The sequence below is a fragment of the Drosophila simulans genome, chromosome 3R (assembly GCF_016746395.2).
Source record: "Drosophila simulans strain w501 chromosome 3R, Prin_Dsim_3.1, whole genome shotgun sequence".
Classification (NCBI taxonomy): Eukaryota; Metazoa; Arthropoda; class Insecta; order Diptera; family Drosophilidae; genus Drosophila; species Drosophila simulans.
The window spans coordinates 23,639,585-23,659,804 of NC_052523.2; the positions used below are offsets into that span (position 1 = coordinate 23,639,585).

The following is a 20,220-nucleotide window of genomic DNA, read 5'->3' on the forward strand; positions in this document are numbered from 1 at the left end:
TGATTGCTTATACATCCAATAACCGGCGCCATCAAGTGCAATGCGATTTCGTGACAAAGGTCAGCCATTAAAAAGCTGAATTTTGGTCCGACTCGTAAATTATATTCTCATTGTGTTTGCCTTTCAATAGCCGTGCGCTGCACGCACGCACACACTTACACCACACCCACCACACACAGATACTCTGGCGTAGAAAATCGCATTGTCAGGCTCTCGTTAGGCAGATGCATGTGTATCATTGTGTGCATGTGTGTTTGGGTTAAGAAAAAATGGAGGTTCGCCTCTGGCCGTGTATTGGTTTTGTCGCTGTGGTTATGCGCGCTATTTCACAGATACACCAACACATGCACGGCCGCAGAGAGACACGCACACAGGCAGAGGCGCACACACAATAAAAATGATTGCATTGGCATGCAGGATGACAGGATGAGCGGTGGTTATGGGCGAAGGGGTGTTATATGGGGAGCCATGGAGCAGCCGGGCTGCATTTGATGGATGAGTTCGAAGCCATGAACCAGATGTGACAATTCAAATGCCAAAATTCAGCAGTCACACACATGCACACACTCACACTCACACATAGGGCTGCCCAGGGGCGTAGTAACTCAAGGGGAGTTGTCAGAACGTCGCATATTTTGCGTTCCAACGATCCCCCCAAGTCGACGCACCTGCTCGCACAGACCCTAATATTTCGTGTTAAAAAATGCATCGAACAATATGCGAAGCGGGCCAGAACCCACGACTTTTTATTGAAATTGAATTGTTGATAAGTTTTGTCAACACAAAACGCAGCTGAATTTAAATGGGGTTAGCTCTTCAAACGCCCACACACATTTCGGGAATTCGGAGGATAGACGGCTGACGTAATTGATTTGCTTGATATTGCATTTGAAGTGCTGGGCTAAGCAATTATCAATATTTTTTTTTTTCGAGCTGACATATTCAAGTGTTTACGAATATGAGTGATGCACAGAGAGAAAACCAATGAAGTTAAGCTTATGCTTGGCTTTAAAATCTATAGGGTTTGTGATTACCGACTTGTATTTCAATGTGAAGGCATACAACTAATTTCCAAAAATCCTCCAAAATATATTCCTTAAGCCTAGAATCTTTTATAAGCAAAAACACCATCAATTTGATCCTTTAAGCCCACAAGACATATTTTTCTCCGCCTGCGACCTGCCAATATTTATCTAGATTAATTCGCAATTCATTGACTGGACACTCCAGGCACAAATGCAATGTGGAGAGCCCTTGACTTGGTTTAGCATGGGGCAAATATTCCCAAACGAAAGCCGGCCGAGTTCAACAGCCTTATGCCGCAAACATTTGGCATTTTATTCGCTTCCTGGTAATGGTGATGATGATGCTGCTGCTGCTGCTCCAAGTGCCGGTCAGTGTGGCAACAAATGTTGCCAAAGGCTGTGCCACAATTCGTTTCATTTGCGGCCAACGGGAACGGGAACGGGTCGAGCAGGAGCCGACCCACTTACCACAATAACCCACATTCATTCCCCGTCGTTGGCCAACATGTTGCTGACCCAAAACCGATGGATAGTAGTAGTTGGCTAAGAGAGCGCCTGCGCTTTGAGCCATGGCCTGAAGAGAAAGTGGCCATCTCTCTGCGAAAAACGATGCTGCTCTGCCCAATTACTCAATGGCATTTCTCAATCGCTTCAAACACGCGACTGTTGGCCATAAAACGCCCAACTCTTGTTCGCTGTTAAATTAGCCCATTGCCAGACGCAAAACAGGCCTTTAATTGCCAGACGAAACTGTTAGCTGGCCATTCAGTCATCCGGCCAGCTATTTGTCGACTGGCTTACAACTGTCAGAGCACAACTCGACTTGGCCTGACAAATGGCTGGGCTTTAAGCCTTCTGGTCTAACTAGCATTCCAGCGAAATGAGCATCAAAAGTACATCTTGGAGCACCTGAATTGTCTACGTGAATTAGTCAAGCGACAAAAAAGGGCTGATGGGCAAAAAGTAGCAAGAGACACTCGATTTATACGAGGCAATTAATTGTCGCGACCTCGCCCAGATTGACAAAACCCTTAAAGACTTAAGCTGCCCCAAGACCCATGGATCCGCTGGCGATGCAGCAATTTGCAGCTCATTTAAATTGCAGGCGCGTAAATCAAGGCGGCAACATGCAGCATTTGGCGCCCAAGGCAGCGCGTCCAGGCGCCAGCTCACAAATCAAGCGGCAAATTGAAATTGCTTGACAAGGCCGCAGAGTTATGGCATCCATAAAAAAAAAGAGTCCTAACCGTGCCAGATAGCAGGGGAAAAGGACAACTAACCGATGGTGGGGCGACGACAACAGATCTGTTCATTTTATGTGCACAGTTATATAGTCGCATATCGCTTAAAATTATTAAATAATAAAAATGTACATTCATTTTAATTTCTAATATGGCATCCGTGACATAGTCCCGCATATACTTGGTTTTTTTTTGGTTGATTATAAACGCAAGCTCTCCTGATTCTTTGGCGAGAATAGTAATTTCAGCCCAAAATTAAACAGCAGCTGGTCAGGAATACGTCACACCTCCACTCTGTTAGTTCAACAATTTTCTTATATTTTAACAGTTGTTACTTCCGACAATGTGGATGCTTCAGGCACTTGTGGTGCACATCTTGTTGATGGGCGCCATCTTGAACACATACTTCCAACCCAATCTACTGCCCAACCTCGTGCCGCAGAAGACGATGCGCGAAATGGGCCTAGAACCTCCAGCGGATCGATTGGTGGTATTTGTGACCGATGGTCTGCGAGCAGCCACCTTTCTGGCGAACAATGGCAGCGATGTTCCGGATTTAAAGGACATATACCGGAAGCAAGGACGAATTGGAATATCCCGCACTTGTGCGCCGACAATGACACGACCTGGACACATAGCCATATTTGCCGGCTTCAATGAAGATCCGGCTGCTTCTTTGATCAACTTGCGCTACAATCCCGGCGATTTTGATACCGTCTTTAATCGCAGCAGAAATATGATCGGCTGGGCACACAAGTACATTGTCGGTTACTTCGCGGAACTGTCGCATGGTGGTGCCCCATTGAGATTTGATTCATATATGGAAAGGGACCTGCCAGAAAAGCTGACTTGCGACAAATGGGCCTTCGATAAGGTGGAGAATTTCTTGAGCAACGGCGACAATGTTCGAGAATGGAGCAACTACAAGCCGGCTGTGTTCTTTGTCTATTTGGCCGACATGGATATAGCTGCTCATCGGTTCAGGCCACTAAGTAAGAGGTTCTTCCAAAAGCTTCAGTATACACAGCGTGGTATTAGGAATACGTATGAGCTCTTCGAACGCGTCTTCAATGATAGTAGAACGGCTTACCTGTTGACATCCGATCATGGCATGAATAATGAAGGTAACTATAGTTAAGTATCAAATTATTCTTTAATCATATAGTATTTTTCAGGAACACATGGTAGTGGTACCTCCTTGGAAATAGAAACACCCTTGTTTATGTGGGGAGCAGGTGTAAAGCGAGATGAAATCGATGCTGAAGCCAACTTCCCCGAAAAACCCAATATATCCCAGGTGGATCAGACCCAACTGGCGCCACTGATGTCATCTTTAATTGGGCTTCCACCGCCAAAGAACAATCTAGCCCTTATGCCCGTGGGTTATCTCAACGTGAGTGATGAGTATCAGGCGGTGGCTTTACATCTCAACGTCTTACAACTTTTGTCGCAAGCTGAAATTCTCATGAGCCGTCATGAAAAAGCGATGTTTTACAAGTGGCTGCCAAAGTTTGAGGAACTCCACTCGGGCGTAATAGATCAGTATGCAGCACAATTTGATTTCCTAAAATCGGAGGGGAATTTAACGGATGCAATGGAGGTTTGTAAGGAGTATGGAGAACTGGCAATGAAATGTTTGGCCTACTACCACCAGTATTATCAAACTCCATTGATTGTGGCCAATACATTGTCCTACTTGATTTGGTTCTACTGCCTCCTCCTACAGCTGACCAGATTATCCAAAAAGGAAAAGACGCAAAGAAGGGGATTTATGACCCTTTCCACCCTGATATTAGCCATGATCGGTATTTTACTAATTCCCATTATGGAACTGCAAAAGGTGCCGCATGTCACAATATTTTATTTGATTCTACCGGTTGGAATGTTGATCATGGCTCAGGCTGAACGTCCTGTGAAAGGCTATTGGATATATCATCCGTTATGGAATCTTGGCTTTATACTGGTCCCCGCTGTCCTAATAATGTGGATGACCTTCATAATTAGGCACCTATGGGTGCTATATGGAATTTCCATACTCCTTAACAACCGCCGAGCACTCCGAAAGCCATCCATCAAACTATTCATTTGGCTTTCGCTGGCTTTAATAGTAACTGCCATACTAATTATGGAGCAACGTACTACAAAGGGACTGAGGACTATACCCGTAAAGGGTTACCATGTTCTTTATATAAGCATGGTTTTGGCTGTTATTCGTCCTTTGATCCTAGGACATCGACATGATCCCCGAGTCTGGACCTTCAATTCAGTAGCGCTGGTGGTCGGAGCCTTTGGAGTTTATCAATATAAGTTCTATGAAACCGTATCGTCCTATGTATATGTAGTCACTTGGTCATTCCTTTGCTTTGCCTTTCTCTCGATTGTGTATTTCGCGAAATCTCTGCCAGAGGCCAGGAAAAGATTGGAACTTATTACCATCAACATGATTACTGTTCTCAGTCTGCTGACCAATTCTTGGGGCTGCTTGAACTTCCAAGTCGTGATAACTGAATTTATATTCGGCCTCCAGGTTTATGAGGAATCCAAGGAAACCAAAGAAATTGAAGATGCGAAAGACGAACGCACTTCTCTTCAGAACCTAAAAGGATTTTATCGCTATGGCTATATGATTCTCCTCTATTTCTATGTAGCCTTCTTCCTGGCTGGACATTGGCTGTCCTCATTTTTGTTCAAATCGACAACCGCTCGACTATTTTATCCGCATTTTTCCCTTTACATAGCCGGCAGTCTTGTAATGCTGAAGGTCTTTATACCATCAATGATTTTCATATGCGCTCTATATGCTATGGTTCCATTTGTCCGGAAAAACGCCAGATCAATTCTAATCTGCGTTTTTGTGATCAGCAATGCCATGGGCCTCTATAAGTATTACTTTATCCGTAATCGGGGATCTTGGAGAACAGTTCGCATGTGTCTGGATCAGATCTTACTAACCCATGCCGTGATCCTCATGCTACTATTAGGTATCTGTTTGGCCAAGATCTTCTTGGCCAACACCACGATGGAAAGGCCAGGACGAAATAGAGCCAGCAATACTCGAAGCATTTTGGCAGCCGCAGAAACTGAGGCCTAGTATATTTTTGGAACGTGTAACCAAATTCATTGTGTGTATGTCTTAAGGTATTCAATTACAATCTAAATTTTAAGCTTATGATATTTCTCGAGTTTCATTCGATCACTTTACATGCTATTAATTGAAGTGTATTCAATTCATTTCTCATTAAGCTTTTAAGCCTTTGACACAGAACTTGTCGCGCCCTCAGCCGACCGGATGTTTGATATTTGTCATAATAATTAGCTGGCATTTGCCTTTTGGCCCGCACCTCGACACTCCCACTTTGGCGGGTCAAAAGGACGGTTGCCTGGAAACGACTGATTAAATGAGCTATTTGGCTCTCGTTTTGCCTAGCTTTTTTCTTACCCTTCCAGCCACCCAAACCACATTCGCTGGGCTTATGTTTGCGATGTCGTCGCCCGTGGAGCCATTGTCGCCAGCCATTTCATTCGGCTTGGCCAGCTCCGACAGCTTGTTGAGTTTATCCTGTCAATACACTCATGGCTCATGGCCGAAATGGGAAATGTGGCGGGATTGGGCTTACACTGAGCCGGCCGACAGGATTGATCGGCGGACTGATTGATTAATTGACACTTTACACATTAATTAGCCTTAGAAGCCAGTCCATTCTTTCGGTATATGGCTTTTGGGCATTACAATCTTCGTCCTTGGCCTCAAGGCAGATGTTGATTTGGTTAGCTGATACGCAAAAACATTGGACACTCTGCTCTGATTGGAAATTATGACAACTTGGCCAGGAGTAGTCTTTGGCTTGCATATGCTGGCCAAATTTATCGCTGATTAATAAACTCATTAGAACTTTGCTTGTTTACTAGACGCGGCAGCACACGGAGTGAACGAACTTTCGCCAGATTTAATTGGAAAAGTTGCGATGTGGCTAAGTCAGTCGTTAGTTGGTCAATATTTATCTGGCCCGAGCTTAGCACTTCTCCGGTACATTCCGTCTAAATACAGTTACATCTCGGCGGGTCTGGCATCTTTATTTTCCATGGAAACCCCCGAGGCGACGGAAAGGTAAAGCCAAGAATAAAAGGATACATATATATACATAAATATCGGGCGAAGACAAAGAATTATGCCATCCTGTCGGTTATTAATGAGCCGCAGCCCCCGGGGGAAAGCTCAGAGTTGCGATTCCCTTTTGCATCGGGCCAAGTTTCAATTTGGCTGGCGCGTAATGAGAATGCATTTGAAAGGTAAAATGATTAATGTCAGCGCCAGCTTGGGGCTTATCTTTTTGTGGGTTAACCACCACCGGCAAGCAGCGACGTGGATTTAATTAAAATAAAAATACAAAAATACTAAACTTCCCGGCAGCAGCAGCTGTCAGGGCCAAAATGTTTTTGGCCGAACTCATTTGGCAATTATTACATTTGGCAGTTAATTAAAATATTTGTAAAAGCCATATAATTTCATGCGCGAAATTGAATTGATTTCGCAAATATTTACCAGTTAGAAATGTGCTCTCCATTGCGATTGCGATTTTTGTGTGGTGTAAAGGTATGCAAAATTAATTCAGATAAATTTCGGTCGCATCCTCTTGCAATTCGTGTTCTGGTCAGTATTAATTAACGCTCAGTTCCTCTGGTAATTTACCAACTTATAAATAATATATCTGCCAGATATGTTCAATAGTAAGTTTATGGTTTATTCCAATTTTGAACTCTTTCGAATGTATTTTTTGTATTATTATTATATGCGATAGTGGACCGAAATGGCAAAAGCACCAGCTGTTGTTTATTTTTGCCCACTGATATTGTCGGGGTGCAAATTAGTTGAAACCCAACGGCAATTTAATTTTCTATTTAAATTTTGGGCTATCAGACCAATGAATCATGTGCACAGAATGTTTCAAATATGCTTAAAAGTTATATGCAAATTTAATGAATGCGAGTGCAATGTGAATTGTTTTTTTTTTATTATGCATATACCTCCACGTTAAATGCGTAAAACCAAAATAAAATCTATAAACAAACTGTGCCGTGCAATTAATTATGCGAATACTTTTGCCAGTTGGCATTTATTTTTGCCATTTTGCAGTCGTGTGCATTAGCTATACGCAAGTATTTAATGAAGTTGAAATAGTTTTGGAAACATTTTCAATACCGATGCACTGCGCATTAGCCTTTTATTGCAGCTGCATTATTCAACTGGATTAGCTGTGAACACTATTTTGAATATTTCGAACTATCGCCAGGATACATTTTACGCACGTGTCATATAAATATCTGAAAATGTTGAATGGTTTACAGTGATGCTAGGACACTTCAAAGATATTTATAAAGGCATACGAGTTAGAACTACGGCCCATTTTGTAGTTATATCTCTTTGCCATCGAAGTCTGCCATCTTTAATATATTACTATCGCACTTTTCATCACATTGTGACCTGCAAACAAACAGAGCAACTCACATGCCCACGAAAATCCGAGAAAGTTGTTTGCCATTCGAAGTCGTAATTGAGTACGCCGTGCGCATGTATAAATAACATGGCAATGTGTCCTGGCCCCGAAAAGTTTCATGCGAGCGCTCAGGAGTCGTATCTCCTTTGTTTTCTATTAAACAATTGACAAAGTGCCATGTCCTTGGCGCTGGCTGATGCGACTACACATATAAATTATAATTTAATAAGAAAACAAACGAAAAATTCAATGGCGCCATAAACCATAAAAAGACGCTGCAAAGTGCTCTTCGGCTCTGTGTGTGCGCGGATGTGTAACGAAAAACAATAAGCAAACAAAGCCGCCCAGGACGAGACGAGAGTAAACATTGAAATCATCTTCGACGACGGAAATCGAGCTCACAGGATCGGGGACGAAGGCTCGATTAAGTAGCATAAAGTGATGATAAATGCGACATTGAGCAACAATAAATTGTTGCCTTTTGTCTCTGTTTTACTGCCGCCAGCATTGCTGCGAATCCTGCGAGTCCTTCGAATCCTGCGACTCCTGCCACCCAGGATTTCGCACTGCTTGCCATTGACGTGTTTGACTTATTGACGCTGCGTGCCGGGATTAGCGATGCGGCCCACACTGCGTATGAGCAACGCAAATATACCGAAAATCATAAAGCATCGCTGATTAGCATTTGTATGCGTGTGTGCGTGTTTATATTTTCGCTGCTCATTCAATTGTTTATTGGTAATTTGAAATTCATTGGACAGCAGCATCAGCCGACAATCCCCTTCAGTTTATGGTCCTGCAGACCGCGCATTATAGCTCAAAATCAATCGAACTGAATCCTCGGTGCTGGCTGCTTTGGCATCAATTTCTGAGGCAACTAATTATGCAAAGCGGGTAAATATTTTAAAGCCTTTAAAGTTTTCAATTTGCGGATGTGAAATTAAAAATGTGTAGAAAGGATTTATTTTCCGCTTAATTTTAGAATATATTATAGACTTTTGACCTATATATTTTTCAAATCTTTGTTTTTTGCTATATAATTGATTTGATCCCTCTGTGGGTCAGTCAGTCAGCATTATTCCCTGGAAAATTCGCCGGTCACATCTGAACTGCATCTGAGGCACACTTTAAGCTTCATTGCAACGAGGCATGCCCCATGGCCAAATGTGAGGGCCAAAGTTTTCCACTTAAAAAACGCGAAGTTGCCTCAATGCAGGAATTGTTTTCTGTTCTTATTTTTTTCGTTGAACCTCCCGCTCCTCCACTAGCAGCTTGCCGGTCTGGTCTGGTTTTCAGCTCCTGGGCTCTCGAGTCTTGGCTGGTTTAGCTGCCGTTGGCCGCAAGTCGTGCCACTTGCCACAGGAAAGCCAAACCGAGCTGCTTGCTGCACAGCCGGAGCTGAGTTCGAGATTACTTTGGTTTACATTGTGCTACGTTTGCGGCTTAAATATTGTATTAAGTTTGCTGGCTGGTGATTGGAAAGCAACTGCACATAAATAGAAAAGAACGAGAACGAGCTGGTGGGTGGCATGCGGCAGGTGGCAGGCTGCAGGATTCCCTTAGCAAAGTTCACCTCATGCCCCTGGCCGCATTTCATTGCAATTTTGCATTATTTGCAACTGGGGCTTGATCGCCGCCAGTCCATTGCTCTGCAGCATTCGAAAGCCAAGTTAGCAGCCACTTGAGTTTGCTTGCTGCTATTAGCCGGGCCAACATGAGTGGCAGTGGGACTGCGAGTACGAGAAGGGCAGCATCGGCAGCATCAGCAACCGAATCCCAGTCCAAGCGGGCAATTGCTTAATTGCAACTTAAGCTCAATTTTCCTCCTGCTCGCACCGACGGCCAACTTCTCGGGAATGTCTGTGCCCCGTCAGTCTGGACCTTGTCTGTTTGTTGTTGGCACATAAAATCTTGGCCAACTCACAATCGTTGCATGTAATGACTGGCATTTGCGGCAGCTCCGATATGAGGCCCGAGGTGAAAGGATACTGAATACCGGGATACGGGTTACGGTATAGGGGAGGATGAACAGACGGCACTCCAAAGTGTACGGGCATAGATAAACAGGCCCACTCGAAAAGCACCCGGGCTAAGCCCTTGAGCTCCGGCCACTTAAAACGTAAAGTTGCCCAGGTAGAAAGCATTAGAATCGCAAATCCCAGGGAGCTAGTGCCAGCCTTAAATGTAGTTTAAGTGTGGTCTACTACTTGATGATCTACTAAATGATCATTTTAATGCCGCAAATCGAGTGCCAAACATCAGTGGGCCATAAGTTTCCATTTTGCTTTTTCGGTAAACACACGTCTATTTTTGTTACCAAAATTCAAATCGTTGCCATGAGCCTGGATGAACCAACTAACAGTTCTCTGTGTGAGCCGCCAAGTGGCACAGAAGCCGAGGATGAGCCGGAATTATGTATGTGAGTAATCAGAAGTTCATCCTATTAATAAATTTGTGCTTCAAATGCTTGGTTGCACTAGTGAGAAGAAAGACAGGGAACAGATTATCAAATGTATTACAGAAAACGTAGACGCATCCTGGAAAAATCCGATGCGCAGTTCCAGGAATGATGGGACATTCCGGAGGTGAAGTCAATGATCGATCTTGGTCAATCCTTCTCGATCAACTTGGATCTCATATCGCCGCTGCAGGAGCCGCTCGACAGTGGGTCTCCGAGGAGTATCTAAAGGAGTATCTAAAGCATGGACAACTGATGTCCTGCTGCCACTAGGCCATAAAGAAATCGTTAAATATATAAGCCAAAAACACACCCTTGGGCGCCATATAATTGCCACACATAATTTCATTAGCCGGATATAGTCCTGTTTTGGGCTTTGGTTTCGCATTCGCATTCGCATTCGCATTGAGCTGTTCCAATTAGTTGAATGGCTGGCATTTTGCTCAATTAATTGTCAACGTTTATGAACTAAGCACTGGTTGTTGTGTGGACGTGTGAAGGTGTGTATTTATGTTTGCCATACACAACAAACACACACTGCCATACACGCCATCCAATTGAGAGTTCGATGGAAAATCGAGCAAACAAACTACAATCACACATGCAAATGTCAATGCCCCGGGATGTCGGCGTGGCAAAATGCAAAGAAAGAAAAACACTTTTTGTTTAAACAACAGCAAAGCCAGCGCAAATGCTGTAAAAGCGGGAGAAAAGCGGGGGAAAAGCGGGGAAAAGCGTGAAAAGCAAACCATACGACAGGCATAATCAAAATATTTTCACAAAAAGCAACACAATTAACATGCAAAAATCAGGAAACAAAATGAAATCGATTTCACGTATTTTTTCAGCACTCATTGCATTGGTCTTATTTGAGGCTTTTCCAGATTTCACAGCAAATGTTTGAATAACTTTTTGTTTACCTTTGTGCCACTATTATCCAGCCTTCATAAATTTTTAGCTGCAGCATTAAAACAATAATACAAATGCAATTGATTTGGCCCGCGACCCCAATGCAAACAAAAGGCCAAACAAAACATGGCAAAATGCATAGTTTTTTCCTTTCCTGAGCCCGCGTAATTTAATTGTCTGCAGTTGAGGCGCCATACGATAAATCAATTAAAACAGATTAAGCTTCACAGTATTAAGGACTTTTTTAGCCCTGCCACGCCCCCTACTCTTTTTGTTCAAGCCAATCCTAAGGGGCAGCTGCGGCAGATGTAATGCGCTGATGCAAATGAAGATAGATGCATTTCTGGCACTTGCAGCGGCACAATAATTGACGCTGAATATGATGAATGAGTGGCAATTACAAGTGAGCGAAAAAGAATCGAAAGACGATTAATGAATGAGTCCAAGAAAGGCGCAAATCGAATGCCAAGTGAATGGAAGTGAATAAAAAGAACTCAGTTTCATTTTAATTTATAGCTACACTTGGAAAAGTAAGTGATAGCCAAATTGGATGTTACCAATCCCATCAGTTAATATTTAAGCTATAAGCTGTCATAGCCACCTTTTACTATCCAATTGTTCGCATGAGTATATATGCATTTTTGATCTTTCATTGCACTTCATTGGCTGTTGCACAAAACTGATAATCCTATTGTGGTTTTGCTTGTTCCCCTTAATTGCCCTTACACTGCGCTTTCACACACCACGCACACACAGAGAAAATCGGCTTTGGTTTTCATGTTTTGCGGCGGCTGCGTTTTTGAAGTTCCATTACTCAAACTCTATGCGAGAATCGCTTCAAGGGGAAAATCGCATGGCTGCAACTCAACTGACAAACGGATGGGTGGCAAACTGTTTGGTGGCAAACTTTATGGTGGGCGGCCCATTGTTTCAATTGTTCGACTTGCCGAAAAGTTGGCCAATTCAGCCGACGGCTTTGAGTGTTTTTCTGCAGCTTAAAGGTCGCCGCACTTGAGGCCTGATTAGCTGCATAATTGCTTTTGGCTAATTTGATTGAAGGAATTTCAATTAAAGTCGACCTCGATATGATCGCAATGAATGTCGTCGATAAAAGACTGCATAAAATGGCCAGTGCATTTTCAAACACACATGGCGTATGATTAATGCACAGCTTTGCTATTGAATTACAATAAATATTACTACAAGTGCAAACATTACTTTGTGTATTCACAAGTGCTTGTGATATCTCAATGCAAATCTTCAATTAATCTTTTTCCATGCTCACCCTCAAGTCGAGATGCATTAAAAATGCAAATTATTATTGGATTGCAATTAAATTAGGAAGGACTTAGCTGGCCCAAGGAATTTAATTAAATCCATGAAGATGTGCATTAGGAGCTTTAGCGTTTTTGGGTCTATTTTTCAAAACATTTGCCCCACACGACCACAACTACAAGTATGCATAATTTGCTGATTGCAATTAAAAGCAATTATGCTCGGTGTCCTGGCAACCACAAACTCATTAGCTTGTTGCACCAAAACCGCAATGCAGCATATCCCACAGCAGGGCTGCAGCAACAACGACGAAAATTACTTACACATATCTGGGGGGGTCAGGGGTCAGGGCGTGCGCTGGGTCACCACTATGCTGAAGGGTCACCGCTCACTTGACCCGTCTTTTGGCCCAATGGCCAAAACGATACGGCCAAAGGGATTGCCGAAACGAAATCGAATCGAATCGAATCGAATCGCTGGCAAAATTGCACAGCTTGACGCCATCTTTTTGCACAACCAAATCCTTGCCAATTTTTTCTCTAGTTTTCAATCTTTTTTTCGTTTTTGGTTTTTGGACACAGGACACAGTTTTTGACGTGCGTGTGTGAAGTGCTTTCAAACAAAATGGTCACAGCAAAGTGCCCACAGCTCTGCAGGACAGAGGACCGGGTTTGTTTAGAAGGTTTTATGCATATGTCCGACATGTGGAAAATTCCATTAGGAAGTTTTCTTTGTTTGCATACATTTGCATGCCTCTGCCATCGCAGCCCAGTTTTCCCCCTCTTTTTTCAGGGCTTCCATCAGAAATAATTTATTTGCGGCAAGGAGCTGGCCAAGATTTTTATTATTATTATTTTGTAATGGTTTTCAAGTGTTTGCAGTGGCTCAACGGCACAACACTACAAAGCCGGGGCCCAAAAGAAATGGGAATGATTTGCATAAAATCGATTAAACATTTTCAGCAAATAAAATGCATATTGAAATGAAATGAATAGAAAGCAAGCCAAAAGCACCAGCGCAGCAACAATCTGGTCAGTTTTTGCCCAAGCCAAGGGCCATGCCTCTTACGAGTTGTCCAAAAAGTCCTGCTTTTTGTTTGTTAAGTGGGCGTAAGCAGGATAAACCACTGCCGTCTGTTGTGTGTGCCCAAAAGATTTATCAAATATTGCCCAATCGATTCACCTAACATCGTATATTTGCAACATTTCATTGCAAAAATATTGCCCGCCCTATTGAAAAGCAATAATGCCGAGATGAAACAAGGTGCATTTAACCCAAATTGCTTTGCCAAGAGAACTCCATAAGAATCAGGCCGCATAATGAACTGGCTTAATTTATGTGCTACCCGTAGAAGGTGGCTCAAATATTTTTCAATCATTAAAATATGGAAAATCCACACAGACATTAATTACGTTCTCAGACAGCAATTACATGTAGGACTTGAGAACTTGAAAATTGACAGGCCATCCAGGGAAATTTACGTGTGCAGATTTGAGCAAACAACTTTGGGAATCTGGGAAAGCTGGCTTAAATACGATAGTGCGGTGTGCAAAGTTAAAGTGGAATTTTAAGCAACGTTTACGGCAAAATGAGATGTGTAATCCAGTTTGGTAAACAAATATCAAAGCTATTTGTATTTAATTTCTTAAGCAAGCAAAGTTAATTAATTACTGGGCGGCTTAAAGAGCAACACAGTTGTGCAAGATGACCTTTGTTTGGAAGCACAATAATTTAAGAGCTTGCTGCGCTTCAACTCGCTGCAAAACGCACTTAGCAAACTAAAAGCAAGCGAAGTGCGGGCAGGGGTAGTAAAGTGAATCAAGCTCTCACTCGGGCATTAATGGCAACTTAAGCTGCCCTAAGATGCAACAAAAGCGGCCACATCAAATATAAATGATGCCACCGAAAACAGCTGGCCACGCCCCTTTCGAATATATATATACAGTTCGTCAGTTGCAATGCAAATGCAAATGGAAGCGAAAATTAACGTGCATTTCTCTCGTTTTGGCGCACTAAACCCCGCAGGCCAGCGGCAAAAAACAATTTCGGATACAATTTAAGAGGGATTTTGTTTTTGGCTCTTGCTCTTATTATTATTGTTATTTCCGCTCTGCATGGCTAATGAAGCAAAACGGCAACAGCCAGCTAACCCTGAACTACAAACACACCAGCAGCTGAAATTTTTCGACAACTTTCGACTGCGGTCGCCTGCTCAAGATACAAAACTGCAATTCAATTGCCCGCCAGGCAGCCAAGTTAGCAGTCGTGCACTTTAAGGCCAGCAGTACGAAAAGCAGCAATGAAAACTGCAACAAAAATCTACGGGCAAAAAGAAAATTGCTCGCAATAAATTTCGAATTAAATAGAAATTTGCACAGTCAAATACTGGGTTTTTTTTTTGGGTGGGCAAAAGATACCGAGGCCGGAGGGCCGAAGCTGCTAGCTGGCTGGCAAAAAAATGCAAATCTCAACTAATTCTTATAAATTATTTAATAAGAAAAAGTCAAATGATTCATTTTTAAGCTGCACCCTTCATCACCAAAGCTCAGCTGGAGCGCAAATGCGGCGGGAAAAAGCGAGCGAGAGACCAAAACGGCAGCTAAAAAAGCCATAAAAAGTGCAGCAAAAGAGAAAAGTCAGGACCGGAAAATGGCAAAGACTGCGGAAAAAAGAATGGAAAGCTATACGGGAATACCCTTGCGCACTAAATTGCCAGCTGAAATACCGATTTTCTTAAGCTCATCTCGGATTCATTTGTAAATTTCAAGTGCAAGCATTTTTTTTAGAGATTTTTTTATAGCCACCTTAAAAGCTAACTTATTATCATCATTTCAAGTTTGTTGTCGGACTGTTTCAAGTTATTTTCTTTTTTTTTATATTTTTCGTCACAATGTGGAGGTGCGATCGTCACTAGTTTTTCACACGTTAAGAGATGTTTTTCTGCAGGGTATCAAAACTGCTTTTCGCAAAGCATGCTTTTGCATGTGCCAAAGCAATTGTACAGTGCTTTCCCAGCAAAACGGTGATGATTTACCGCCAAACTGGAAGTGAAGTGATGTGACTGAATTGGCAGCCTGTGTCGCCGACAGTCGAGGCGCAAATAAGTTTGCATGCATCGGAGTGGGAATGGGAATAGGGGCAAAATGCTATTTCCGAGCAAAAAGCAAAAAGCCCTTTGTTCGATGCCAGTAGTCAATATTAATGTGTCACACACCTTCCGGGCCAAGCGGCACTGTTCGTGCGTGAGTTTGAAAATGCGAAATGTCGTCCATCGCATCGATTATTAATCACGAACTCGCTGGGCACTCAGTCGAGCGAGCGCCACGCCCTCTGTTGGCGAAAAAGGAAAGTGAGCGCATACAATGGGGCGCAGCGTTTTCCTTTGCCTTTGCTTGCGAAAAAGCGGTAACAAAGAGCCCAGAAAAAATAAAAAAAAAACAGAGCTCGAAGGGAAAGAGAAGAAGTGCTGCTGGTGCTGCAAGAATGCAAAATGTTGAATGTTGTGCACATGGCAGTTTATTCATGATTTCACATATTTCGAACCACGCCCACCGCCCATCATTGTTGGCAAAAAATATTGCCTCTGTGTGTGTGTGTGTGTGCTTTCTAAGGATGAGAAAGTCCCCAGGACACCCACACACGCACACACTTACACGCTGATGCCATGGCTTTATACCCGATTTTGTTTTTCTACAGCGCGCGCTCTTTTTTGCATTGGACTTTTAGTTGCACTAAGACAAACTTTTTTCCAGCTGCTTCCTTGTAAACTTGCATTTTTATGGTTTTAACATGTTTACTTAAATTCTTGTGTATTTGTCTTGTTGGCGTGGCTGTGACAAATGTCCAAAGCTGCTAGTAGCTATGAAAAAACCGACGTATTAAATTACTTTCTTTTACATTGTATGTTATGCCAACCAGTAACAACAAAAATAAATAAATAAATTGCTGATGAAAAACACAACATTTGACTAGCACAGCATTTTCGCTATTTTAAATAAATATTGTTGGTCTAATTCTCAGAACTCTACTGTAGTATTAAACTCAACAGCAACAGTAGACCCCAAAATTGCTAATGTCTATAGAGATCGGATAATTTATCAGTGAACTTCCACTATACTATCTATACTTCGTCTGGTTTCCGCAATCAGAGCAGAACAGTTAATTATCTTAATCTACGTTTTTGTAATATACATTTTATAGACTTATATGGAGTGATAAAAGCTGTAGTCTCCAGCGGCTTTATAGTTGTCCACAAGCATTAGATAAAGAAAGTCATTAAATAGGTGTTCACAGTCCATTTCTCCAGTTAGTATTTCTGAAACAACGACGCCAATATGCCGCTGACCTACTTCCTCTTCCAAGTGGCAGTCGCCCTACTGGCGATCGTTACCTATATACTCCATCGCAAACTAACGTATTTTAAGAGGCGTGGCATTCCGTATGATAAGCCCCATCCTCTCAGAGGAAATATGGAGGGATATAAGAAAACGAGAACCGTTCACGAAATCCACCAGGAATACTACAACAAATATCGGAACAGCAAGGCTCCTTTTGTGGGATTCTATCTGTTCCAGAAGCCCGCCGCATTTGTTATAGATCTGGAGCTCGCCAAGCAAATACTGATCAAGAACTTTTCCAATTTCACCGACAAGGGAATATACTACAACGAGAAAGATGATCCCATGTCAGCGCATCTCTTTAATCTGGATGGACCCCAGTGGCGTTTGCTAAGGAGCAAGCTATCCCCGACTTTCACGTCGGGCAAAATGAAGTTCATGTATCCGACGATTGTGTCGGTGGCTGAGGAATTTATGACTGTGATGCACGAGAAAGTAGCGGAAAACTCAATACTGGACGTTCGGGATCTGGTGGCCAGGTTCACAGTGGATGTCATCGGAACCTGTGCCTTTGGCATCAAGTGTAATAGTCTGCGAGATGAGAAGGCCGAGTTTTTGCACTTCGGCAGGCGGGCATTGGTGGATTCTCGTCATGGTAATCTAGTAAGTGGCCTCATGCGCAGCTATCCCAATTTGGCCAGGCGACTGGGCCTCTGCCGAAACACTGCTCAAATTCAGGAGTTCTATCAAAGAATAGTTAAGGAGACTGTCACTTTGCGCGAAAAGGAGAATATCAAACGGAATGATTTCATGGATATGCTAATCGGCTTGAAAAACCAGAAGGATATGACTCTTGAGAATGGCGAGGTAGTTAAGGGACTGACCATGGATGAGATCATTGCCCAAGCCTTTGTGTTCTTCATCGCTGGCTTCGATACCTCGTCTTCCACCATGGCATTTGCCCTCTACGAGCTGGCCAAGAATCCGAGTATCCAGGACAAGGTGAGAGCGGAGTTGGAGCAGGTATTGGAGCAGCACGATCAGAAGTTTACATACGAGTGCATCAAGGATCTAAAGTACCTTGACCAAGTTATAAATGGTAAGTCGTATGTTTAAAATTCAAGCGATCCCAAAAGATCATTAAATGTCTTTTTAGAAACTCTACGCCATTATACCATTGTACCCAATGTGGATCGAGTGGCCGCCAAACGTTTTGTGGTTCCCGGCAAGCCCAAATTTGTCATCGAGGCTGGACAGTCGGTCATTATTCCATCGTCGGCCATACATCACGATCCTAGTATTTATCCCGAACCCAATGAGTTTCGGCCGGAGAGGTTTTCTCCAGAAGAATCCGCCAAACGTCCCTCGGTTGCCTGGCTTCCCTTCGGAGAAGGTCCTCGCAACTGCATTGGACTGAGATTTGGACAGATGCAGGCTCGTATCGGACTAGCCATGCTCATTAAGAACTTCATGTTCTCCCCGTGCTCAGAGACACCAGATCCCTTGATCTTCGATCCACATTCCGCAATTTTACTCGGAATTAAAGGCGGAATTCAGCTGAAGGTGGAGGCAATCTAAAAACGACGAACTTTTCTCACATACACTTAAAAACTAATAATAAACTTATAATAACAGCTGGCTCATTATTACTAAGTTACTAAGTTCTCCTTGGCTAATTCCATTTTGCCAAATATCTATAGATTCAACTATTCATGGGAGTGTACCATAATGAAGCGACCCGTTTGGCATTGCATATGCTGATAGCATTTTTATCCTTATTGCTGGGCTCAGCGTTTACCAATTACCGGCAGGACGACAGGACTCCAAACCACTCCGCTCCACACCCATTTGCCTTTAGCTTTAGCTCAGGCCCGCATGTATTAATTCTAATTAAATTTGTTATTCAAAACGAAGCTCGGGCACGTCCTTGCTAGCCATTTTGCAAGTGTTAACCTTTTTCCCGGCCTCCTTCCGCTGGCCAGGACCACGTTAAGCCTTCGAAAATGGACCAGCCGTCGGATTGGCGACGATTTGCACGCCAAACGGAGAATGGCGAATGGAGAATGTTGGGCTGAAGGAGGCGAATGGGGGCGGGGCATCAACCTTGACATTTTTGCTGCCAGCTTCTGTTTTCATTACACTAATGAAGTCATGCGCCACGGTGCGGTATGTAGGCATACACATTTGCGATATGGCATGGCTTGCTAGCAGCTTTTGGGTCCAGATCCAGATCCAGATCCGCAGCCAAACGACCGACCGGCAGACACATAAAAAGGTGTACTACTCGTGCGAGTTGGCCGGCATTTGTGTGCCTATGCCCGCTTTTAGCAATGCCAGCTGCGCCTCATTACCCCATTTTATTGTGCCCAGAGTGAGTGATGCCCAGGCAGTCTTAACACTGTCAAAGCCCTACGCCCTGGCACATAATTAATGCAAAATGCAAACGTATATTCATGGCGGCTCCACGCTCATGGCACGCTCATAACGCATACGCCGTGTGGCCATAAAGCGCTTTAAAGGCTTAAGATTCGAGTTCAACGGCGGCACAAGTACAAAAGTATTTTAAATATATTTAATTGCTATAGCAATTGTTACAGTTTACATAAAAGCAATGCATATTAACCCAATAAGCCAAGTCCGTAAATAAGGTTTATGAGTATTCCATTATCTTTACCATTTTATAACCAGTTTTCCCCCAGTTTTGGCCCTGTTTTCAAGGCCTATGATAAAGGTAAAGCTTTAAGACTTTGAACTTCACTAACTGCACAAGTCAAGTGAGCTGGCAGTGCTAAATTGTAAGACGACAGAAATATTTCAACAGGAATTTACGACGCGAGCACACTAAATGCTCATTTAGTTTGCACTTTTATTTAGAAACTTCTTTTGCACGTTTGCCAAATTGTCTGCGGTGGCCAAAAGCCGCCAACAAAAAGGCTGAGAGGCAGCATCAGCAACAACAACGGCAATTGTGTGTGTGTGTGTGTTGGCCAAGTGCAATAATAATGAAGGTGGGAGGCGTAAATTTCGCTTTGGCTGCAGGGCAAGAGAAATGGTCCGACTGCAACGAACTGGGCACCCCATGGTGGCACTGGGATCTGGATCCTGCGGCTCCTGAACCGAACAACCAACCGAACAGCCAGCTAAACAGCAGCCCACAGAACCCACTCACCTGTACAGGTGAGCCATGTTGTCAGCGGAAGGTAGCTACAAATTCTCGTTGCAAAAGCTTTTAGTGAATTTATGGCAAGGAAATTCCTTTCGCTTCTGCTCGAAAAAGCAGGCTGCACTGCTGGTCGGTCGTTTGTTTATGTCTTGGTCCTCAGATCCAGACTCGAAACTCCCAACTCCCATCTTCCAACTCCAAGCTGCAAACTGCAAAGTGGAGGATTGGACGGCGGCTCCACAACACTTGGCATGTGTACAAACGGCTTTATAAACTTCGCATTCGGGCCATAATGCACTCACAATTTAGCCAGCTCA

General features: G+C 43.3%; 2 protein-coding genes across 3 annotated transcripts; both read left to right on the forward strand.

Moving 5' to 3' along the window:
• Positions 1-2,516: 2,516 nt before the first annotated feature.
• Positions 2,517-5,435, forward strand: LOC6729846 (GPI ethanolamine phosphate transferase 1). Its single transcript, XM_002105113.4, has 2 exons — positions 2,517-3,390; positions 3,442-5,435. The coding sequence occupies exons 1-2, from the start codon at positions 2,610-2,612 to the stop codon at positions 5,355-5,357; spliced, it is 2,697 nt and encodes an 898-aa protein (XP_002105149.1). The 5' UTR covers positions 2,517-2,609; the 3' UTR covers positions 5,358-5,435.
• Positions 5,436-16,697: 11,262 nt separating this feature from the next.
• On the forward strand, positions 16,698-18,689 carry LOC6729847 (probable cytochrome P450 6a18). Of its 2 annotated transcripts, XM_016177657.3 has the most exons (3): positions 16,698-17,839; positions 17,897-18,303; positions 18,441-18,689. In XM_016177657.3, the coding sequence occupies exons 1-3, from the start codon at positions 16,738-16,740 to the stop codon at positions 18,672-18,674; spliced, it is 1,743 nt and encodes a 580-aa protein (XP_016036585.1). In that variant the 5' UTR covers positions 16,698-16,737; the 3' UTR covers positions 18,675-18,689. The 2 variants fall into 2 exon arrangements, with proteins under 2 accessions (XP_016036585.1, XP_002105150.1); XM_002105114.4 differs by having other exon boundaries at positions 16,699-17,839; positions 17,897-18,493.
• The last annotated feature ends 1,531 nt before the right edge of the window (positions 18,690-20,220 follow it).